This window comes from Anolis carolinensis, chromosome 2 (assembly GCF_035594765.1).
Source record: "Anolis carolinensis isolate JA03-04 chromosome 2, rAnoCar3.1.pri, whole genome shotgun sequence".
Lineage (NCBI taxonomy): Eukaryota > Metazoa > Chordata > Lepidosauria > Squamata > Dactyloidae > Anolis > Anolis carolinensis.
In genome coordinates, this window is record NC_085842.1 from 30,779,951 (window position 1) to 30,805,027 (window position 25,077).

General features: G+C 42.8%; 1 protein-coding gene across 1 annotated transcript in view; it reads right to left on the minus strand.

The window, feature by feature from the left end:
• Positions 1–4,699: 4,699 nt before the first annotated feature.
• LOC103278025 (mucin-3B) overlaps positions 4,700–25,077 on the minus strand; it is a 30,043-nt gene continuing 9,665 nt past the window's right edge. The window contains exons 2-4 of the mRNA XM_062969338.1: positions 10,238–25,062; positions 7,457–7,545; positions 4,700–6,232 (exon numbers count right to left, since the gene is read on the minus strand). Of these exons, the coding sequence (XP_062825408.1) occupies positions 6,173–6,232; positions 7,457–7,545; positions 10,238–25,062 (14,974 nt within the window). The 3' untranslated portion in view covers positions 4,700–6,172. The remainder of the gene's footprint in view (positions 6,233–7,456; positions 7,546–10,237; positions 25,063–25,077) is intronic.

Sequence of the window (25,077 nt, forward strand, 5' to 3'; positions counted from 1 at the left end):
TTCCTGTTTTATGGGCTATTTTCAGTCTTTTGTGCGACTTGTGACTTCACTTTCATGACACCAGCAGGAAATTCTTCCTTGAATGAGGGATTGTACAGACTTGTCCTGCTCTTCTACCAGGTCAGTGAGTAACTCGAGATGGAACGGGTTAGGGTGGAGATCTGATGTGAATTCATCGAACTAAATGTTGTGGGAAGTTAACAATATTGAACACGCCAAGCCAAAACCAGAAATGGCTAGAAAGAAATAGAAGTGAAACAGATTCCTCCCTTCCCCTCCTTGTTTTGGTGAACAAAAGAATATTTCATTTGATCCACAGTGGTTAAGCTGTTCTTTGTACTGCTATTTACATTTAACTAGAGAGATCTAAACAAGACTGTAATGAATTCTTCCTAACATTCAATTTTAATGCTGCATATTCTCTAGGTTTTGCTGAATATTTCTGGGGAAAAATGATCTCTGTGTTTGATCCCATTACCTGGCCACAATCCAGTTGAATTTAGTGATAACCAAGCTTGGAATTCCACTCATTCCTGCTTAGAAAAAAGAATCATGAAACTCACTAGGACTTATGTACAAAAAGAATATGTTGAATTTTGGGGTGTCCCATTGAGGGCTAACTTATTATAATAAGTTCAATGGTATTTTTCTATGCCTAGCTAGCTAGATTGTGATCCAGATGTTTGACAAGTGATATTAATTTGATAATTGACATGGATCATTTGACAATACTGAATAGTTAATATGAAATAATATATAAGATTGGGTTATTTTTGGTAGCTGAAAAGAAATAGTTGGTGGCACTTGAAAGTGATCTGTAATAAAACAAATAATAGCATTTAGCACTTTGGGATGACCATTTTGGGAGCCCCCAGTGGCACAGTGGGTTAAACTCTTGTGCTGGCAGGACTGATGACTTGAAGGTTGGGTTGCTGACCTAAAAGATCCTGGTTCGAATCCAACCTGGGGAGAGCGCGAATGAGCTCCCTCTATCATCTCCAGCTCCATGTAGGGAAATGAAAGAAGCCTCCTACAAGGATGGTCAAAACATCAAAACATCCAAGTGTCCCCTGGGCAATGTCCTTGCAGACAGCCAATTCTCTCACACCAGAAGCGACTTGCAGTTTTCAATCACTCCTGGCATGAAAAAAAGCTTATGACATTTCAGATATGAAGTAATCCAAAATCAAGCCAATTAAAATGCTACCAACTGAAAAATACCCAATTTGTTGGGTAAGACTTCCCTTTTTCTTTTTTTTTTTACAATATTCTAGCTAACTTTTAGGGCCCCTGGTGGTGGTGCAGTGTGTTAAAGCGCTGAGCTGCTGAACTTGTAGACCGAAAGGTCCCAGGTTCAAATCCCGGGAGTGGAATGAGCACCCGCTGTTAGCCCCAGCTCCTGCCAACCTAGCAGTTCGAAAATATGCAAATGTGAGTAGATCAATAGGTACCGCTCCGGCGGGAAGGTAACAGTGCTCCATGCAGTCATGCCAGCCACATGACCTTGGAGGACAACGCCGGCTCTTTGGCTTAAAAATGGAGATGAGTACCAACCCCCAGAGTCGGTCACGACTGGACAACGTCAGGGGAAAACCTTTACCTTACCTAGCTAACTTTTAACTATAGTGTATGATCTTGCATGTACTGTTATGATGTATGGTATGCATATAGTTTTGTGATGTTACGCTTGCGATTTAGTCATTTTAATTTATTATTTCAAACTATAAGGTTTTGCACTATACTGCAAGCCATTTTGAACATTTATGAAGAAATGCAGGATATACATCAAATCAAAATAAAAAATTGCTGAATAAAGTATCTGCTTAACCCTCTCATCAAGAAACCAGTGCGATTTAACCATGTTTAATTTTCGCAGGGACATGAGCCAAACAAAATGACTCATTTGATGCAGGTATGCCTCTTTCTTTTTGTTACTAAAATAGCCACATGGGGATTTGATCAAAGTCAAGGGTTTCTTTTTGGATTAAACTCAATAATAGTTCAGAACTCCATACATTAAACATTAAGCCCAGTTAAAACATCACATCTAACAAAACCAAAGCAGTGTTCTTGCTCTGGTGTCTCCATATTTGCCTTAAACATTGGGGAAGGACCAAGCCCTAAGAATCAGAACCGGGACCCGATACTTGCAAACAGTTTCTGTTAGTCTCCTATGAAATCACCTCTTTTCAATTTAATACAGGGGCTAGGGGTGCAGAACACCTCTAAAAGTGAAAAAATGTAAATTTTAAAAAGTATTTTTTAAACCCAAGAGGACACCTATCTAAGGGTCTCTAGGTCCTCCTATTTGACTCTGTGGTCAAATTCCATTGAAGGATATACAAATGCCTAGAGTAGTGGTTCCCAATCTGTAGGTTCCCAGGGGTTTTGGCCTACAACTCCCAGTAATCCCATCCAGTTTACCAGCTGTTAGGATTTCTGGGAGTTGAAGGCCAAACCTCTGGGGACCCACAGGTTGAGAACCACTGGCCTAGAAAAATGTTCTCCCTGGGAATCTCTAAGTCCTCTAGTGCAACTGTGGTCAACTTCAAGTGAAAGTTGAACATAAGTCACACTGGAGGACATAGAAATTCCTAGAGAGAACATATGAATCAAATCTGCCAATAATCAAATGAGCAGAAGCTAAACCCACAAGGGAAGTAATGATGCCACTCTGTTCTGCTTCTGTCTGATTCTGGGCACCACCATTCAAGAGGTATATTGATAAGCTGAAACATGTCCAGAGGAAGATGACTTAACAATCAAAGGTCTGGAGACCATGAATCCCTATGAAGAGCATCATAAAGAGCTGGGTATGTTTAGCCTGCAGAAGGGAAGGGTTAGAGTGGACATGGTAGCCATATATAAATATTTGAAAGGGTGTCATAAGAAGAGGAGCAGACTTGTTTTCTGCTGCCCTGGATACTAGGACTGGCAGCAATGGGTTCAAATGACAGGAAGGGAGAGTCTGTCTGAACATCAGGAAGAACTTCCTGACTGTGAGAGCTGTTCAACAGTGGAACTCACTGCCTCAGAGTGGGGTGAAAGCTCCTTCCTTGGAGCCTTTTAAGAAAAGGCTGGATGGCTATCTGTCAGGGGTGCTTTGCATGGCAGAATGAAGTCGGACTGAATGGTCCCATAATGTATTTCAACTCTTCTATGATTCTATGAAATGCAGAGGGTTATCTGTATATAGATAGTTCACTATTTCAGTTTCAGTTTGAATACAATGAACAATAAATAATACAAAAGACAAATATCATGTATAACCTAATTATATTTTGACAGATACCTGGATCCACCCCAAGATGATAAGCTGGTCATACACTACGCTGCATTATATTCTCTTTGAATTAATTTTCTCTTTTTAAAATGTCTTACTTTTGTATTATTTTATATCCCTAGCATTTTCTCATGTTTTCAAGTGTGACCTATAATAGTGGCATATATGCCATCATCTTCCACAGAAGTGGCCAGAAGCTAGATTTGGACCTGCTGGGAGATCTCTGAGTGATTTTCAGAAGATCAACAATGATTTTAAATTCCCCATTAATTAACAATAGCAAGAGTAAAACCAAAGGTTGTCAAGGTTGTAAGGGCCTGGAGGGCCATCTAATCCATGAAGTCATAACCAAAGATATCCCTTCAACTTGTATTTAAAGGCTTCCAAGGATTGAGCTCATCACCCTTCGAGGCAATCTGTTCCACTACATACAGCTCTTGTAATATTAAGTAGAATTTCTTATAATTTGAACCTATGGATTTGTGTTTTAGTTTTGGAGCAGAAGAAAACAAGTTCACTCCATTGGTGAACTTTGGTGTCCCTACAAAGCAGGGTCAGTTCTGGTTAGTGCTTTGAGTGGAGACTGCCCAACAAATTCCAAGAGCTGTAGGATATATTTCAGAGGAATGAACAAGCAAAAGAAGCTCTCAAGATATCCTGCCTAAGAAAATCAGCATGGTTTTGTGAGTATGGACTATGACTCCGGAGACCGTGATCAGCCATGAAACCCACTGGATGATCTTGGGTAAGTCAGACTCTCTCAGCAATGGGAAACGTGTTTTGAACAATAGCAATGGCAAACATGTTTTGAAAAATCTTCTTATGAAAACCCTGTGGCAGATTCACCTTAGGGTTACCATAGGTTGGAAATGGCTTGAAGACACAAAACAACAACAAGAGAGCCTTATGAAATTCTTGAGTCAAGAGGTGACCTGAAGGCATATACCCACACACAAGGTAAAGCTGGATCTTCTCTTTTCAACTGACAGCCAAGCTAGAAAGTGCATTCATCACTTGCAAAAGTGCTCTCCCAAGTGGTGAAAGATGTTGTATGCTTTTGTTGTATGTATTTAATGTCTTGTTTTGCAAATGATCATTGGAAGGGCTCAAGGTGCAAGACCATATGTTGAGACAACCCTGTTGTTGGAGGGAAAAGGGTTCAATTGCAAGAAATATGCATTAGTGTCTAGTTTGACTCTGAGAAAAGGGTAAATGAAACTTCATGGAGGAATGGTCACATGGCACTAAAAATAATTGTGTGTGTTGTTTATCAAATAATTACTTAGAATCATAGAATCATAAAGTTGGAAGAGACCTCATGGGCCATCCAGTCCATCCCCCTGCCAAGAAGCAGGAGGTTGGACTGGACTTCACACTACATTTCACACTAAGAAACAAAACAAAAACAAATGTCAGTATTTAGAACAACCTTAAATTTATTTATCATTGTTTATTTGATTGATTTATTGTACAGTGGGACCCAAGGCAGCTGATCTCCTGTTTAAGACATGGAAAGGGTGGCAGCTTTTTCCCCATTCAGTCGACTGCTTTCATCTGTCATTGGTATTTATGAGCAAGCACCCTTCTCTAAAGTAGTATTCTACAAAAGTGAAGTGGGGTGGTCCCATGGATGATAATTATATTAAATTGAAGTATTTTAAGTGATCAGATAAGCACATTTTTCTTCCTTTTAATTTTTTTCATACTACAAAAATGAACACATGAGAAGACAGAACTATTTCTGCTCACCAACAAATTGCTACCCAATACCTGAGATTGTGCAGTTCCTTATTTTGCCATAATGGCTTAACAATTTCCTTCTTTCTTTACAAAGAGGTATATAATACTATCTTACCTTGTTGGATGATCTCTGCAATAATGTATGTATTGAGTGGTAAAGGATAAAGGTTTTCCCCTGACACTAAGTCCAGTCGTGTCCGACTCTGGGGGTTGGTGCTCATCTCCATTTCTAAGCTGAAGAGCTAGCGTTTTCTGTAGACACCTCCAAGGTCATGTGGCTGGCATGACTGCATGGAGCACTGTTACCTTCGATTGATCTACTCACATTTGCATGTTTTCGAACTGCTAGTTGGGAGAAGCTGGGGCTAACAGCGGGAGCTCACCACGATCCCTGGATTTGAACTGCCAACCTTTCGGTCAGCAAATTCAGCAGCTCAGTGGTTTTACCCGCTGTGGCACTGAGGATTCATGTATGTACTATTTACCGTATGTAAATCTTGCATACCAGTGTTGTGAAACTGGGGGGGGGGGTCACTTCTAACTCTGAAACTGCAAGCACCGCTTTCAGCAGAAAAACACATCTATCCATCTATCTGACATCTAACTAATCTAGCTATATACCTACTTATCTATCTATAAATATGTTTAAATATGGCTGTAGAGAAAAAGAGCTCAACCAGACAGCAGTCTACTGGATGAGAGTGAGCTCTCGTTGTTGGCATCTAGAGGTAGTTACAAATACCTGATAGCAACTGAGCCCAGTTATTGTATCTGACCAGGCTGCTGCACCTTTATTAGATAGATAAAATAGTCCTATCATCATCGCATCAGAAGACCTTGTATGTTTGATAAAACCTCAGGAGAATTTCAAGGGGAAAAATGAGATCAGTTGACAGCCCTGTACATCCTAGAGAAAAGGATTATAACTAAAAGGAACACAAAAAATAGGATGCTGGGGAGAAAGCCCCAAACCTTGTTGTACCAAGGCATAATTATTATTGTTATTGTCGCAGTTTTGGCTGATTCTCTCCCTTCCCCAGTTCCAGTCCTGGGAGTCCTGAAGTATCTGCTGGCTGTTGTTGTTCCTAAAGCACTTGCTGACCATAGTTCCTTCCCCAGCTGAACTGCCAGCTGTATAAGGTGGCTTCCTTATACACCATAAGCTACAGATCTTGCCATGGACATGGGTGACCTCAGGAAGCCAACGACCTACAGAGAGCACAGTTTGAAGAAGAGAAAGTGTGAAAACTGAAAGTACCCAAGAGTGCTCATAATCATTGTAGAAGTTGACTGAGAAGCACAGTAATGGGTCCCTTTAGCCTTGTGGTGTTGTGGACAGTGGCCTGTTTAGATGTCCTACTTAGCTCATTAGCACAATTTGGGGACCAGAGCTTGGAAAGGTTACTTATTTAGACCACAGTTGCCAGAATCTCCTATGGCAGTGCGTCCTTAGATGTTTTGGCCTTCAACTCCCAGAAATCCTAACAGTTGGTAAACTGGCTGAGATTTCTGGGAGTTGTAGGCCAAAACACCTGGGGACCCACAGGTTGAGAAACACTGTCCTATGAATTCTGGGAGCTGTCTTTTTTAAAGTAACTTTTCCCAAGCTGATGAAGAGGGAGAGAAAGGAAAGAAGGAAGGAAGGACAACCTTCATTAAATGTCACTTCTCCCCATCCTCATGCACAGCTTTGCCACCTTCATAAAGAATGTCATATCAGAGAGCGCAATAGAGTTCTTCAATGTGACATGTACCCTATTCCATTGTGGACCACAATCCCATGAAGCATTTCAGTCATATGTTTTGATCTAGGAATAGAGTGAGGGTCCAGCATGTAATCCCAACTCTAGGGATGAAAACTGCTTGGCTCATGGGCCAAATGTAGTTATGGGCAGAGGGTCAAGTATAGTCCATGGGGGTGTCCCTTATGATCCTGAACCCAACAGTCTCCACTTCAAAAATTCAGCTGAAAATCCAAGTTTTGGTCTAAAAATGCTCTTAGAGGCCCCTCTTGCTAATTTCCAGTTACAGAAAATGTTGATTGTGTGGCCTGTGCTGGGTCAATAGGAGCTGCAAATGGCCTTCTGAGCTTGCAAGGATGCCCACCCCAGGCAGTTGGGTTCAGAGTACACGGTAAATGCATGAAGGGAATTGCTGCTATGCGGATGCTCTGAATATGGGGTTTTCCCCATTGATTGAGGATTCATAACACACACACACACACATATTGTTCATCAGTGAATGCGTTTAAGATTTTAAAGAAGCAATCCAAAGCATTGAACCCTATCCCTAGAGATACATTCAGCGTCTAAAGTAGCTCATTTAAAGTTATGACTGGAACTAAGTATGGATTCACCTTCCTGCTGACTTCAGAGCCAGCAGCTACCCCTTTTTGCATCTCGACAGCTCAGGTCTTTGGTTGTTTTTCCTTACCAAGAAGCCAAGGCATGTCAGGAACAAGAAAACTCCCATGACATTCAGTCCCACGATAATGACGAAAGTCCACTGTGGTAATTTGACTTCTGCAGAGTTGAAGGGAAGAGGAAATAAAACATAAATAAAACATCTTGGAAATAGTTTTACAGTTTTGAAGTAGCTCAGACACCTCCGACAGTGAAACTAGACCTTGTATGAGTAATCTGTCAAGTATTCAAGGTGAGCATAGTTTACAAATTCCTTCAAAATGTTTTGGACAGGTGTGGGGAACATGGGGCCCTCCCCATATTGTTGGACAACAGTTTATGAACAATCAGTATTTGGGAGTTGTTGATCCACAAAGAATTGGAGGTGCCACACATCTCATTCCTCATTCAGGACTACCACTTAATATTTCAGGAGCATTCACGGACCCAGGACTTCAGAGATTTAGGCTGACTGTGCACTGTAGAATTAATGCAGTTTGACACCAGTTAAACTGCTATGGCTCATTGCTATGGGATAACGGGATTTGTAGTTTGGTGAGGCACCAGCTCACCAAACAGAGAAGGCTAAAGACCTTGTAAAACGATGACTCCCAGGATTCCACAACAGCTATTTGAACTCAGTCTTTAAATATCTGATAGTGGAGCCTAGGAAATTATGTTTTTGGACTGCAACTCGCAGAGTTTCTCAGTTGCAAGTCTGCCTCAGGGTTGCTTATGGTAACGATGAAATGGAGAAGAGTTGCAAATGTGCCTGTTGCCAATGAGAAAATATGTGTCAATGAGTTTTAAGTGTAGATAACAATAATCATTATTCTTTTTTGCTTTCATCTCCATCATTCAACATCATTGTCTGTTTAGATGTACTTGTCTCATAGGTAATAGTGGCATGTGATGGACTCTTGGATATTGATGTTGGAATGTTGTTGTTGGGAATCATCCTGGACTACTCAAGTCTAAATGTAGTCAGATAGATGATAGAGTTAGATTGAGGGAATCCTTTCCCTGTTTCCAAAGCATGCCTAGACAGGCTTTACTGTGTTTCACTCTATCCTGTTTACGTCACATCCTTTACTTTGAAGTTAGTCGAAATGTGAATCTCCAGGGACACTAACTTCTCATTGGTCAGAATGTCTTTTATGGCCCCAATAAACTGGACCATGAGGTTGGAACCATATTGATTCAATCTTCTCCCTTTGTTCTTCTAGCTAACAAGAAGCATCTCGCCATCTCTCCTGGCAAGATGTAACTATTTAGATGTTTGTTATTTTTCCTTTCTTATTTTTCCTTAGAAACCAGTCTAGAGTAGACTAGACAGCTCCCAAGCCTTTCTATCTACAATGGAATTCTTTTTACCTGAATAAATACTTTTTGAACTTTTACTGAGACTCTGCACTCCATTGCCATCCTAAGTTGAAAGGCTTTTCTTTGCTCACCCCGTGTAAGTAACTGTTGCATTTGAAAGCTTTTGCTTTTGCTACTCTGCTGATTTTTGGTGGAATCTCCCCCAGAGAGGGTTAAATTGAGTCTAACCGCTCAGAGATTACCACAACAGTTGTCTCCAGTTACATTGATCCCATTGGTAGCCATTTCCTAAATATGTAGAAACGCTGATTTTATTGCATTTGATGAAGTCCTTGGGGACTGCCTGTATATTATTGCATTTCTGTGCAGTATTTCTCCCAAAGAGTGGTTTATTATTCACGTTAATATTATTTTATTAATATCCCCTCTTTTCCCAATTAGGCACTCTGAGCAGTTTGCAACAATTAAAAAGGCAAATAAAAGCATCAACAATCCACGCTCTTGTTACATCCCAAATAGATTATTGCAACATGATTTACGTGGAGTTGCCTTTGAAGACTGTTCGGAAGCTTCAAGTAGTCTGATTGCTCACTGGAGCGGCATACAGGGAACATATCACCCCCTGTTATGTCAGCTCCACTGGCTGCTAGTCTGCTACCAAGCACAATTCAAAGTGCTGGTTTTAGCCTATAAAGCCCTAAATGGTTCCAGCCCAGCTTACTTGTCCAAATGTATCTCCCTCTATGATCCACCACAGAGGTTAAGAACATCAGGGAGGCCCTGCTCTTGATCCCACCACCTTCACAAGCGCAATTGGTGGGGATAAGGGACGGGGCCTTCTCAGTGGTGGCCCTGCATCTGTGGAACTCCCTCCCTAATGAAATCAGGTCAGCCCCCTCCCTCCTGTCCCTTAGGAAAAAGCTAAAAACATTGTTGTGGGACCAAGCATTCAAACAGTAGACGCAGCGATAATAACGAGAATGATTTATCTGACTCATAATGGACAGACCTGGATTATGACTTTGAAAGTGTGCAATTTTAAATGGATGTTTCATACTTGACGTTTTTAACTATTTGTTTTATCTGTAGTTGTTGTTTTAATTTTATGTGTTGGAAGCTAAGGGTTTCCGGTTGTGAGGCTGCCCTCAAGAACGGGATATAAATGTATGAAATAAATGAATAAAATAAATAAAGAGTAATCAAATATCAAATGATTTGAAATAATCCATAAACTACTAAAATCCACAACTGAAAAAGTCAGCATATAATAAAAGTCTCTTTCTTTGAAGCCTGCCTGAACAAGCTCCCACCAGAGATAAAGAAGAAGGATAGTCCAAACATTCTTGGAAGGGTCTTCCAGAGCCTACATAAATTGGTTATAGATGATACAGTTTTCAAGTGATTTCATCCCTTATCCCATATGAAAATCTTTGGGAAATGGAAGCTTAAAAAAATAAGAATTAATGAATAATAAAAATAATACAATTACCCGTGACAGTAATAGACGATTGAGTTGTTGCTGACGATGGTTCAAAATTAGAATCAGAAAAATCATTCCCGGTTATAGTAGATGGGCTCTTTGTAGCAAATGTTGTTGGAATGATACTGCTTTTCCCACTCTCTGAAGAAACAGTTGCTGATGCTGTTGTGGAATCAGATTTGAATGTTGTTAATTGCTTTTGTGTTGTATTAGTAAAAGTTAGGGATGATGTTCCTATCACAATATTTGTGGTATTTTCTAGGGAAGTTGTTTTTTGCAACATTGTAGTTTCAGATGTGGCTGCTATTGTAGGAGTCAAAGATTTTGTTAATATTGGTGTTCCTGTAGTATTATTTGGAGAAGCTGTTTCTTGCATCATTGAAGATTCAGAGGTGGATGTTGCTGAATTCCCTGAAGAAGATGTTCCTTGCACCACTGTTGATTCAGATGTGACTACTGTTGTGCTCTCCAGAGAAGTTGATTCTGACACTGTTGAATATTCATAGGCAGCTGCTGCTGTACTCCCTGGAAAAGTGGTTTCTTGCACCACTGTAGATTTAGATGTGGCTGCTATTGTACTCTCCAGAAAAATTGTTTCTGTCACTTTTGTAGAATCAGATGAAGATGGTGTTGTAATATCTGGAGAAGTGGTTTCTTGTGCCCTTGGAGATTCTGATGAGGCTTCTGTTGTATTCTCTGGAGAAGTGGTTTCTTGCACCATTGTAGACTCAGATGTGCCTGCTATTGTACTTTCAGGAGAAGTTGTTTCAGACAGTATTGTAGATTCAGATGTGGCTGCTGTTGTACTCTCCGGAGAAGTAGTTTCTTGTACTCTTGGAGATTCTGATGTGGCTGCCGTTGTACTATCTGGAAAAGTGGTTTCTTGGACCACTGTAGATTCAGATGTGCCTGCTATTGTACTCTCCGGAGAAGTTGTTTCTGACAGTGTTGTAGATTCAGATGTGGGTGCTGTTGTACTTTCAGGAGAAGTAGTTTCTTGTGCCCTTAGAGATTCAGATGTGGATGCTGTTGTACTCTCTGGAGAAGTGGTTTCTTGGATCACTGTAGATTCAGATGTGCGTACTATTGTACTCTCTGGAGAAGTTGATTTTTGCATCATCGTAGATTCCGATGTGGCTGCTGTTATATTCTCTGAAGAAGTTGTTCCTTGCGCTCTCGTGGAATCAGATATGTCTGCTATGGTACTCTCTGGAGACGTTGTTTTTGACAGTTTTGTAGATTCAGATGTGACTGCTGTTATACTCTGAGAAGTTGATTCCTGTTGTGTTGTAGATTCAGATCCGGCTGGTTTTGTACTCTCTAGAGAAATGGTAACTGACACTGTTGTAGATTCAGATGTGGCTGTTTTTGTACTCTCCGGAGAAGTGGTTTCTTGTGCTCTTGGAGATTCAGATGTGGCTGGTGTTGTACCCTTTGGAGAAGTGGTTTCTTGCACCACTGTAGATTCTGATGTGCCTCCTATTGTAATCTCCGGAGAAGTTGTTTCTGACAGTGTTGTAAATTCAGAAGTGGCTGCTGTTGTACTCTCCGGAGAAGTGGTTTCTTGTGCCCTTGGAGATTCAGATGTGGCTGCTGTTGTACCCACTGGAGAAGTGGTTTCTTGCACCATTGTAGATTCTGATGGACCTGCTATTGTACCCTCAGGAGAAGTTGTTTCTGACAGTGTTGTAGATTCAGATGTGGGTGTTTTTGTACTATCCCGAGAAGTGGTTTCTTGCACCACTGTAGACTGAGATGTGCCTGCTATTGTACTCTCTGGAGAGGTTGTTTCAGGCAGTGTTGTAGATTCAGATGCGGGTGCTCTTGTACTCTCTGGAGAAATGGTAACCAACACTGTTGTAGATTCAATTTTGGCTGTTTTTGTACTCTCTGGAGAAGTGGTTTCTTGGACCACTGTAGATTCAGATGTGCCTGCTTCTCTCCCTGGAGAAGTTGTTTCTGACAGTGGTGTAGATTCAGATATGGCTGCTGTTGTACTCTCTGGAGAAGTGGTTTCTTGGACCACTGTAGATTCTGATGTGCCTGCTATTGTACTCTCTGGAGAAGTTGTTTCTTGTGGCTCTGGAGATTCAGATGTGGCTGCTGTTGTACCCTCTGGAGAAGTGGTTTCTTGCACCACTGTAGATTCTGATGTGCCTGCTATTGTACTCTCTGGAGAAGTTGTTTCTGAGAGTGTTGTAGATTCAGATGTGGATGTTTTTGTACTCTCTGCAGCAGTTGTTTCTTGTGCCTTTGGAGATTCAGATGTGGCTGCTGTTGTACCCTTTAGAAAAGTGGTTTCTTGCACCACTGTAGATTCTGATGTGCCAGCTATTGTACTATCTGGAGAAGTTGTTTCAGACAGTGGTGTAGATTCAGATGTGGCTGCTGTTGTACTCTCCAGAGAAGTGGTTTCTTGTGTCCTTGAAGATTCAGTTGTGGCTGCTGTTGTGCTCTCCGGAGAAGTGGTTTCTTGCACCACTCTAGATTCTGTTGTGCCGGCTATTGTACTCTCTGGAGAAGTTGTTTCTTGTGCCCTTGGAGATTCAGATGTAGCTGCTGTTGTACCCTCTGGAGAAGTGGTTTCTTGACCCACTGTAGACTTAGATGTGCCTGCTATTGTACTCTCTGGAGAAGTTGTTTCTGACAGTGTTGTAGATTCAGATGGGGCTACTGTTGTACCCTTTGGAGAAGTGGTTTCTTGCATCACTGTAGATTCTGATGTGCTGGCTATTGTACTCTCTGGAGAAGTTGTTTCTTGTGCCTCTAGAGATTCAGATGTAGCTGCTGTTGTACCCTCTGGAGAAGTGGTTTCTTGACCCACTGTAGACTTAGATGTGCCTGCTATTGTACTCTCTGGAGAAGTTGTTTCTGACAGTGTTGTAGATTCAGATGGGGCTACTGTTGTACCCTTTGGAGAAGTGGTTTCTTGCATCACTGTAGATTCTGATGTGCTGGCTATTGTACTCTCTGGAGAAGTTGTTTCTTGTGCCTCTAGAGATTCAGATGTGGCTGCTGTTGTACCCTCTGGAGAAATGGTTTCTTCTACTACTGTAGATTCAAATGTGCGTGCTATTGTACTCACGGGAGAAGTTGTTTCAGACAGTATTGTAGATTCAGATGCAGCTGTTTTTGTACTCTCCGGAGAAGTGGTTTCTTGTGCTCTTGGAGATTCAGATGTGGCTGGTGTTGTACCCTTTGGAGAAGTGGTTTCTTGCACCACTGTAGATTCTGATGTGCCTCCTATTGTAATCTCCGGAGAAGTTGTTTCTGACAGTGTTGTAAATTCAGAAGTGGCTGCTGTTGTACTCTCCGGAGAAGTGGTTTCTTGTGCCCTTGGAGATTCAGATGTGGCTGCTGTTGTACCCACTGGAGAAGTGGTTTCTTGCACCATTGTAGATTCTGATGGACCTGCTATTGTACCCTCAGGAGAAGTTGTTTCTGACAGTGTTGTAGATTCAGATGTGGGTGTTTTTGTACTATCCCGAGAAGTGGTTTCTTGCACCACTGTAGACTGAGATGTGCCTGCTATTGTACTCTCTGGAGAGGTTGTTTCAGGCAGTGTTGTAGATTCAGATGCGGGTGCTCTTGTACTCTCTGGAGAAATGGTAACCAACACTGTTGTAGATTCAATTTTGGCTGTTTTTGTACTCTCTGGAGAAGTGGTTTCTTGGACCACTGTAGATTCAGATGTGGCTGCTATTGTGCTCTCTGGAGAAATGGTAACTGACACTGTTGTAGATTCAGATGCAGCTGCTGTTGTTCTCTGTAGAGAAGTTGTTTCTTTGACAATTGCAGATTCCAATGTGGTGACTGTTTTACTCTCTGGAGAAGTTGATTTTTGTATCATCGCAGATTCCGATGTGGCTGCTGTTATAGTCCTTGAAGAAGTTGTTCCTTGTGCTCTTGTGGAATCAGATATGTCTGTTATGGTACTCTCTGGAGAAGTTGGTTCTGACAGTCTTGTAGATTCAGACGTGACAACTGTTGTACTCTCCTCAGTTGATTCCTGTTGTGTTGTAGCTTCAGATGTGGCTGCTGTTGTACTCTCTGGAGAAGTAGTTTCTTGTGCCTTTGGAGATTCAGATGTGTCTGCTGTTGTACCCTCTGGAGAAGTGGTTTCTTGCACCATTGTAGATTCAGATGTGCCTGCTATTGTACTCTCTAGAGAAGTTGTTTCAGACAGTGGTGTAGATTCAGATGTGAGTGCTTTTGTAGTTTCCTGTGCCCTAGGAGATTCAGATGTGGCTGCTGTTGTACCCTCGGGAGAAGTTGTTTCTGACAGTGGTGTAGATTCTGATGGGCCTGCTGTTGCACTTTCCGGAAAAGTGGTTTCTTGGACCACTGTAGATTCAGATGTGCCTGCTATTGTACTCTCTGGAGAAATGGTAACTGACACTGTTGTAGATACAGACGCAGCTGTTTTTGTACTCTTCGGGGAAGTAGTTTCTTGTGCCTTTGGAGATTCAGATGTGGCTGCTGTTGTACCCTCTGGAGAAGTGTTTTCTTGCACCATTGTAGACTGAGATGTGCCTGCTATTGTACTCTCAGGAGAAGTTTTTTCAGACAGTGTTGTAGATTCAGATGTAGTTGCTGTTGTACTCTCTGGAGAAGTGGTTTCTTGTGTCCTTGGAGATTCTGATGTGGCTGCCGTGGTACTCTCTGGAGAAGTGGTTTCTTGGACCATTGTAGATTCAAATGTGCCTGCTATTGTATTCTCTGGAGAAATGGTAACCGACACTGTTGTAGATTCAGATGCGGCTGCTGATGTACTCTCTGGAGAAGTAGTTTCTTGTGCTCTTGGAGATTCTGATGTGGCTGCTGTTGTACTATCTGGATAAGTGGTTTCTTGGATCACTGTAGATTCAGATGTGCCTGCTATTGTACTCTCTGGAGAAGTTGTTTCTGACAGTTTTGTAGATTCAGATGTGAATGCTTTTTTACTTTCTGGAGAAGTAGTTTCTTGTGCCCTTGGAGATTCAGATGTGGCTGCTGTTGCACCCTGTGAAGAAGTTGTTTCTTGTACCATTGCAGATTCTGATGGGTCTGCTATTGTACTCTTGGGAGAAGTTGTTTCAGACAGTGGTGTAGATTCAGTTGTGGCTGCTGTTGTACTCTCTGGAGAAGTGGATTCTTGCACCACTGTTGATTCAGATGTGCCTACTATTGTACTCTCTGGAGAAATGGCTTCTGACAATGTTGTCGAAGCAGATGTGGCTGCTGTTGTTTTCTGTAGAGAAGTTATTTCTTTGACGATTGTAGAATCAGATGTGGTGACTGTGGTACTCCCTGGAGAAGTTGGTTTTTGTATCATTGTAGATTCCGATGTGAATGTTATATTCCCTGAAGAAATTGTTCCTTGCTCTCTTGTGGAATTAGATATTTCTGCTATGGTACTCTCTGGAGAAGATTTTTCTGACAGTGTTGTAGATTCAGATGTGACTGCTGTTGTACTTTCCTCACTAGTTGATTCCTGTTGTGTTGTAGCTTCAGATGTGGGTGTTTTTGAACTCTCTGGAGAAGTTGTTTCTTGTGCCTTTGGAGATTGAAAGGTGGCCACTGTTGTACCCTTTAGAGAAGTGGTTTCTTGCACCACTGTAGATTCTGATTTGCCGGCTATTGTACTCTCTGGAGAAGTTGTTTCAGACAGTGGTGTAGATTCAGATGTGGTTGCTGTTGTACTTTCCTCAGAAGTTGATTCCTGTTGTGTTGTAGCTTCAGATGTGGGTGTTTTTGAACTCTCTGGAGAAGTTGTTTCTTGTGCCTTTGGAGATTGAGAGGTGGCCGCTGTTGTACCCTTTAGAGAAGTGGTTTCTTGCACCACTGTAGATTCTGATGTGCCAGCTATTGTACTCTCTGGAGAAATTGTTTCAGACAGTGGTGTAGATTCAGATGTGGCTGCTGTTGTACTCTCCGGAGAAGTGGTTTCTTGTGTCCTTGAAGATTCAGTTGTGGCTGCTGTTGTGCTCTCCGGAGAAGTGGTTTCTTGCACCACTGTAGATTCTGATGTGCCAGCTATTGTACTCTCTGGAGAAGTTGTTCCTTGTGCCCTTGGAGATACAGATGTAGCTGCTGTTGTACCCTCTGGAGAAGTGGTTTCTTGACCCACTGTAGACTTAGATGTGCCTGCTATTGTACTCTCTGGAGAAGTTGTTTCTGACAGTGTTGTAGATTCAGATGGGGCTACTGTTGTACTCTTTGGAGAAGTGGTTCCCTGCATCACTGTAGATTCTGTTGTGCTGGCTATTGTACTCGCTGGAGAAGTTGTTTCTTGTGCCTCTAGAGATTCAGATGTGGCTGCTGTTGTACCCTCTGGAGAAATGGTTTCTTCTACTACTGTAGATTCAAATGTGCGTGCTATTGTACTCTCAGGAGAAGTGGTTTCTCGTGTCCTTGGAGATTCTGATGTGTCTGCCGTTGTACTATCTGGAGAAGTGCTTTCCTGGACCACTGTAGATTCAGATGAGCCTGCTAATGTACTCCCTGGAGAAGTTGTTTCTGACAGTGGTGTAGATTCAGATATGGCTGCTGCTGTACTCTCTGGAGAAGTGGTTTCTTGCACCACTGTAGATTCTGATGTGCCTGCTATTGTACTGTCTGGAGAAGTTGTTTCTGAGAGTGTTGTAGATTCAGATGTGGGTGTTTTTGTACTCTCTGCAGCAGTTGTTTCTTGTGCCTTTGGAGATTCAGATGTGGCTGCTGTTGTACCCTTTAGAGAAGTGGTTTCTTGCACCACTGTAGATTCTGATGTGCCAGCTATTGTACTCTCTGGAGAAGTTGTTTCAGACAGTGGTGTAGATTCAGATGTGGCTGCTGTTTTACTCTCCGGGGAAGTGGTTTCTTGTGTCCTTGAAAATTCAGTTGTGGCTGCTGTTGTGCTCTCCAGAGACGTGGTTTCTTGCACCACTCTAGATTCTGTTGTGCCGGCTATTGTACTCTTTGGATAAGTTGTTTCTTGTGCCCTTGGAGATTCAGATGTAGCTGCTGTTGTACCCTCTGGAGAAGTGGTTTCTTGACCCACTGTAGACTTAGATGTGCCTGCTATTGTACTCTCTGGAGAAGTTGTTTCTGACAGTGTTGTAGATTCAGATGGGGCTACTGTTGTACCCTTTGGAGAAGTGGTTTCTTGCATCACTGTAGATTCTGATGTGCTGGCTATTGTACTCTCTGGAGAAGTTGTTTCTTGTGCCTCTAGAGATTCAGATGTGGCTGCTGTTGTACCCTCTGGAGAAATGGTTTCTTCTACTACTGTAGATTCAAATGTGCGTGCTATTGTACTCACGGGAGAAGTTGTTTCAGACAGTATTGTAGATTCAGATGCAGCTGTTTTTGTACTCTCCGGAGAAGTGGTTTCTCGTGTCCTTGGAGATTCTGATGTGACTGCCGTTGTACTATCTGGAGAAGTGCTTTCCTGGACCACTGTAGATTCAGATGAGCCTGCTATTGTACTCCCTGGAGAAGTTGTTTCTGACAGTGGTGTAGATTCAGATATGGCTGCTGTTGTACTCTCTGGAGAAGTGGTTTCTTGGACGTCTGTAGATTCTGATGTGCCGGCTATTGTACTCTCTGGAGAAGTTGTTTTTTGTGGCTCTGGAGATTCAGATGTGGCTGCTGTTGTACCCTCTGGAGAAGTGGTTTCTTGCACCACTGTAGATTCAAATGTGCGTGCTATTGTACTCTCAGGAGAAGTTGTTTCAGACAGTATTGTTGATTCAGATGTGGCTGTTTTTGTACTCTCCAGAGAAGTGGTTTCTTGTGCCCTCGGAGATTCTGATGTGTCTGCCTTTGTACCATCTGGAGAAGTGGTTTCTTGCACCACTGTAGATTCAGATGAGCCTGCTATTGTACTCTCTGGAGAAATTGTTTCTGACAGTGGTGTAGATTCAGATGTGGCTGCTCTTGTACTCTCCGGAGAAGTGGTTTCTTGTGTCCTTGAAGATTCAGTTGTGGCTGCTGTTGTAGTCTCTGGAGAAGTGGTTTCTTGCACCACTGTAGATTCTGATGTGCCTACTATTGTACTCTCTGGAGAAATTGTTTCTAAGAGTGTTGTAGATACAGATGTGGGTGTTTTTGTACTCTCCAGAGAAGTAGTTTCTTGTGCTCTTGGAGATTCAGTTCTGGGTACTGTTGTACTCTCTAGAGAAGTGGTTTCTTGTGCCCTTGGAGATTCAGATGTGGTTGCTGTTGTACCCTCTGGAGAAGTGGTTTCTTGCACCACTGTAGATTCAAATGTGCGTGCTATTGTACTCTCCAGAGAAGTAGTTTCTTGTGCTCTTGGAGATTCAGTTCTGGGTACTGTTGTACTCTCTAGAGAAGTGGTTTCTTGTGCCCTTGGAGATTCAGATGTGGTTGCTGTTGTACTCTCTGGAGAAGTGGTTTCTTGGACCACTGTAGATTCTGATGTGCCTGCTATTGTACTCCCTGGAGAAGTTGTTTCTGACAGTGGTGTAGATTCAGATGTGGCTGCTGTTTTACTCTCCAGAGAAGTAATTTCTTGTCCTCTTGAAGATGCTGATGTGGCTCCCGTACTCTTAGAAGAAGTTGTTTCTTGGACCACTGTAGATTCAGATGTACCTGCTATTGTACACTCCGGAGAAGTGCTTTCGGACAGTGTTGTAGATTCAGGTGTGGGTGTTTTTGTACTCTCCAGAGAAGTAGTTTCTTGTGCTCTTGGAGATTCAGATGTAGCTGTTGTTGTATCCCCTGGAGAAGTGGTTTCATGTGCCCTTGAAGATTCAGTTCTGGGTACTGTTGTACTCTCTAGAGAAGTGGTTTCTTCTGCCCTTGGAGATTCAGATGTGGTTGCTGTTATACTCTCTGGAGAAGTGGTTTCTTGGACCACTGTAGATTCAGATGTGCCTGCTATTGTACTCCCTGGAGAAGTTGTTTCTGACAGTGGTGTATATTCAGATATGGCTGCTGTTGTACTCTCTGGAGAAGTGGTTTCTTGGACCACTGTAGATTCTGATGTGCCTGCTATTGTACTCTCTGGAGAAGTTGTTTCTTGTGGCTCTGGAGATTCAGATGTGGCTGCTGTTGTACCCTCTGGAGAAGTGGTTTCTTGCACCACTGTAGATTCTGATGTGCCTGCTATTGTACTCTCTGGAGAAGTTGTTTCTGAGAGTGTTGTAGATTCAGATGTGGGTGTTTTTGTACTCTCTGCAGCAGTTGTTTCTTGTGCCTTTGGAGATTCAGATGTGGCTGCTGTTGTACCCTTTAGAAAAGTGGTTTCTTGCACCACTGTAGATTCTGATGTGCCAGCTATTGTACTCTCTGGAGAAGTTGTTTCAGACAGTGGTGTAGATTCAGATGTGGCTGCTGTTGTACTCTCCAGAGAAGTGGTTTCTTGTGTCCTTGAAGATTCAGTTGTGGCTGCTGTTGTGCTCTCCGGAGAAGTGGTTTCTTGCACCACTCTAGATTCTGTTGTGCCGGCTATTGTACTCTCTGGAGAAGTTGTTTCTTGTGCCCTTGGAGATTCAGATGTAGCTGCTGTTGTACCCTCTGAAGAAGTGGTTTCTTGACCCACTGTAGACTTAGATGTGCCTGCTATTGTACTCTCTGGAGAAGTTGTTTCTGACAGTGTTGTAGATTCAGATGGGGCTACTGTTGTACCCTTTGGAGAAGTGGTTTCTTGCATCACTGTAGATTCTGATGTGCTGGCTATTGTACTCTCTGGAGAAGTTGTTTCTTGTGCCTCTAGAGATTCAGATGTGGCTGCTGTTGTACCCTCTGGAGAAATGGTTTCTTCTACTACTGTAGATTCAAATGTGCGTGCTATTGTACTCACGGGAGAAGTTGTTTCAGACAGTATTGTAGATTCAGATGCAGCTGTTTTTGTACTCTCCGGAGAAGTGGTTTCTCGTGTCCTTGGAGATTCTGATGTGTCTGCCGTTGTACTATCTGGAGAAGTGCTTTCCTGGACGACTGTAGATTCAGATGAGCCTGCTATTGTACTCCCTGGAGAAGTTGTTTCTGACAGTGGTGTAGATTCAGATATGGCTGCTGTTGTACTCTCTGGAGAAGTGGTTTCTTGGACGTCTGTAGATTCTGATGTGCCGGCTATTGTACTCTCTGGAGAAGTTGTTTTTTGTGGCTCTGGAGATTCAGATGTGGCTGCTGTTGTACCCTCTGGAGAAGTGGTTTCTTGCACCACTGTAGATTCAAATGTGCGTGCTATTGTACTCTCAGGAGAAGTTGTTTCAGACAGTATTGTTGATTCAGATGTGGCTGTTTTTGTACTCTCCGGAGAAGTGGTTTCTTGTGCCCTCGGAGATTCTGATGTGTCTGCCTTTGTACCATCTGGAGAAGTGGTTTCTTGGACCACTGTAGATTCAGATGAGCCTGCTATTGTTCTCTCTGAAGAAGTTGTTTCTGACAGTGGTGTAGATTCAGATGTGGCTGCTGTTTTACTCTCCAGAGAAGTAGTTTCTTGTCCTCTTGAAGATGCTGATGTGGCTCCCGTACTCTTAGAAGAAGTTGTTTCTTGGACCATTGTAGATTCAGATGTGCCTGCTACTGTACTCTCCGGAGAAGTTGTTTCTGACAGTGTTGTAGAGTCAGATGTGGGTATTTTTGTATTCTCCAGAGAAGTAGTTTCTTGTGCCCTTGGAGATTCAGATGTGGTTGCTGTTGTACTCTCTGGAGAAGTGGTTTCTTGGACCACTGTAGATTCAGATGTGAGTGCTATTGTTCTCTCTGAAGAAGTTGTTTCTGACAGTGGTGTAGATTCAGATGTGGCTGCTGTTTTACTCTCCAGCGAAGTAGTTTCTTGTCCTCTTGAAGATGCTGATGTGGCTCCCGTACTCTTAGAAGAAGTTGTTTCTTGGACCAGTGTAGATTCAGATGTACCTGCTATTGTACACTCCGGAGAAGTGGTTTCGGACAGTATTGTAGATTCAGATGTGGGTGTTTTTGTACTTTCCGGAGAAGTAGTTTCTTGTGCCCTTGGAGATTCAGATGTGGCTGTTGTATCCTCTGGAGAAGTGGTTTCTTGTGCCCTTGGAGATTCAGATGTAGTTGCTGTTGTACTCTCTGGAGAAGTGGCTTCTTGGACCACTGTAGATTCAGATGTGCCTGCTATTGTACTCCCTGGAGAAGTTGTTTCAGGCAGTGTTGTAGATTCAGATGCAGCTGTTTTTGTAATCTCTGAAGAAGTGGTTTCTTGTGTCCTTGAAGATTCAGTTGTGGCTGCTGTTCTGCTCTCTGGAGAAGTGGTTTCTTGCACCACTGTAGATTCTGATGTGCCTGCTATTGTACACTCCGGAGAAGTGGTTTCGGACAGTGTTGTAGATTCAGGTGTGGGTGTTTTTGTACTCTCCAGAGAAGTAGTTTCTTGTGCTCTTGGAGATTCAGATGTAGCTGTTGTTGTATCCCCTGGAGAAGTGGTTTCATGTGCCCTTGAAGATTCAGTTCTGGGTACTGTTGTACTCTCTAGAGAAGTGGTTTCTTGTGCCCTTGGAGATTCAGATGTGGTTGCTGTTATACTCTCTGGAGAAGTGGTTTCTTGGACCACTGTAGATTCAGATGTGCCTGCTTCTCTCCCTGGAGAAGTTGTTTCTGACAGTGGTGTAGATTCAGATATGGCTGCTGTTGTACTCTCTGGAGAAGTGGTTTCTTGGACCACTGTAGATTCTGATGTGCCTGCTATTGTACTCTCTGGAGAAGTTGTTTCTTGTGGCTCTGGAGATTCAGATGTGGCTGCTGTTGTACCCTCTGGAGAAGTGGTTTCTTGCACCACTGTAGATTCTGATGTGCCTGCTATTGTACTCTCTGGAGAAGTTGTTTCTGAGAGTGTTGTAGATTCAGATGTGGATGTTTTTGTACTCTCTGCAGCAGTTGTTTCTTGTGCCTTTGGAGATTCAGATGTGGCTGCTGTTGTACCCTTTAGAAAAGTGGTTTCTTGCACCACTGTAGATTCTGATGTGCCAGCTATTGTACTATCTGGAGAAGTTGTTTCAGACAGTGGTGTAGATTCAGATGTGGCTGCTGTTGTACTCTCCAGAGAAGTGGTTTCTTGTGTCCTTGAAGATTCAGTTGTGGCTGCTGTTGTGCTCTCCGGAGAAGTGGTTTCTTGCACCACTCTAGATTCTGTTGTGCCGGCTATTGTACTCTCTGGAGAAGTTGTTTCTTGTGCCCTTGGAGATTCAGATGTAGCTGCTGTTGTACCCTCTGGAGAAGTGGTTTCTTGACCCACTGTAGACTTAGATGTGCCTGCTATTGTACTCTCTGGAGAAGTTGTTTCTGACAGTGTTGTAGATTCAGATGGGGCTACTGTTGTACCCTTTGGAGAAGTGGTTTCTTGCATCACTGTAGATTCTGATGTGCTGGCTATTGTACTCTCTGGAGAAGTTGTTTCTTGTGCCTCTAGAGATTCAGATGTAGCTGCTGTTGTACCCTCTGGAGAAGTGGTTTCTTGACCCACTGTAGACTTAGATGTGCCTGCTATTGTACTCTCTGGAGAAGTTGTTTCTGACAGTGTTGTAGATTCAGATGGGGCTACTGTTGTACCCTTTGGAGAAGTGGTTTCTTGCATCACTGTAGATTCTGATGTGCTGGCTATTGTACTCTCTGGAGAAGTTGTTTCTTGTGCCTCTAGAGATTCAGATGTGGCTGCTGTTGTACCCTCTGGAGAAATGGTTTCTTCTACTACTGTAGATTCAAATGTGCGTGCTATTGTACTCACGGGAGAAGTTGTTTCAGACAGTATTGTAGATTCAGATGCAGCTGTTTTTGTACTCTCCGGAGAAGTGGTTTCTCGTGTCCTTGGAGATTCTGATGTGACTGCTGTTGTACTATCTGGAGAAGTGCTTTCCTGGACCACTGTAGATTCAGATGAGGCTGCTATTGTACTCCCTGGAGAAGTTGTTTCTGACAGTGGTGTAGATTCAGATATGGCTGCTGTTGTACTCTCTGGAGAAGTGGTTTCTTGGACGTCTGTAGATTCTGATGTGCCGGCTATTGTACTCTCTGGAGAAGTTGTTTTTTGTGGCTCTGGAGATTCAGATGTGGCTGCTGTTGTACCCTCTGGAGAAGTGGTTTCTTGCACCACTGTAGATTCAAATGTGCGTGCTATTGTACTCTCAGGAGAAGTTGTTTCAGACAGTATTGTTGATTCAGATGTGGCTGTTTTTGTACTCTCCGGAGAAGTGGTTTCTTGTGCCCTCGGAGATTCTGATGTGTCTGCCTTTGTACCATCTGGAGAAGTGGTTTCTTGGACCACTGTAGATTCAGATGAGCCTGCTATTGTTCTCTCTGAAGAAGTTGTTTCTGACAGTGGTGTAGATTCAGATGTGGCTGCTGTTTTACTCTCCAGAGAAGTAGTTTCTTGTCCTCTTGAAGATGCTGATGTGGCTCCCGTACTCTTAGAAGAAGTTGTTTCTTGGACCATTGTAGATTCAGATGTGCCTGCTACTGTACTCTCCGGAGAAGTTGTTTCTGACAGTGTTGTAGAGTCAGATGTGGGTATTTTTGTATTCTCCAGAGAAGTAGTTTCTTGTGCCCTTGGAGATTCAGATGTGGTTGCTGTTGTACTCTCTGGAGAAGTGGTTTCTTGGACCACTGTAGATTCAGATGTGAGTGCTATTGTTCTCTCTGAAGAAGTTGTTTCTGACAGTGGTGTAGATTCAGATGTGGCTGCTGTTTTACTCTCCAGCGAAGTAGTTTCTTGTCCTCTTGAAGATGCTGATGTGGCTCCCGTACTCTTAGAAGAAGTTGTTTCTTGGACCAGTGTAGATTCAGATGTACCTGCTATTGTACACTCCGGAGAAGTGGTTTCGGACAGTATTGTAGATTCAGATGTGGGTGTTTTTGTACTTTCCGGAGAAGTAGTTTCTGGTGCCCTTGGAGATTCAGATGTGGCTGTTGTATCCTCTGGAGAAGTGGTTTCTTGTGCCCTTGGAGATTCAGATGTAGTTGCTGTTGTACTCTCTGGAGAAGTGGCTTCTTGGACCACTGTAGATTCAGATGTGCCTGCTATTGTACTCCCTGGAGAAGTTGTTTCAGGCAGTGTTGTAGATTCAGATGCAGCTGTTTTTGTAATCTCCGAAGAAGTGGTTTCTTGTGTCCTTGAAGATTCAGTTGTGGCTGCTGTTCTGCTCTCTGGAGAAGTGGTTTCTTGCACCACTGTAGATTCTGATGTGCCTGCTATTGTACTCTCTGGAGAAGTTGTTTCTGAGAGTGTTGTAGATTCAGATGTGGGTGTTTTTGTACTCTCTGGAGAAGTTGTTTCTTGTGCCTTTGGAGATTCAGATGTGGCTGCTGTTGTACCCTTTGTAGAAGTGGTTTCTTGCACCACTGTAGATTCTGATATGCCGGCTATTATACTCTCTGGAGAAGTTGTTTCTTGTGCTTCTGGAGATTCAGATGTGGCTGTTGTTGTACCCTCTGGAGAAGTGGTTTCTTGCACCACTGTAGATTCATATTTGCTTGCAATTGTACTCTCTGGAAAAGTTGTTTCTGAGAGTGGCGTAGATTCAGATCTGGGTGTTTTTGTACTCTCCAGAGAAATAGTTTCTTGTGCTCCTGGACATTCAGATGTGGCTGTTGTTGTACCCTCTGGAGAGGTAGTTTCTTGTGCACTTGAAGATTCAGTTGTGGCTGTTGTTGTACTCTCTAGAGAAGTGATTTCTTGCACCACTGTAGATTCTGATGTGCTTGCAATTGTACTTTCAGGAGAAGTTGTTTCTGAGAGTGTTGTAGATTCAGATGTGGGTGTTTTTGTACTCTCCAGAGAAGTAGTTTCTTGTGCCCTTGGAGATTCAGATGTGCCTGCTATTGTACTCTCTGGAGAAGTTGTTTCTGACAGTGGTGTAGATTCAGATGTGGGTGCTGTTGTACTCTCCGGCGAAGTT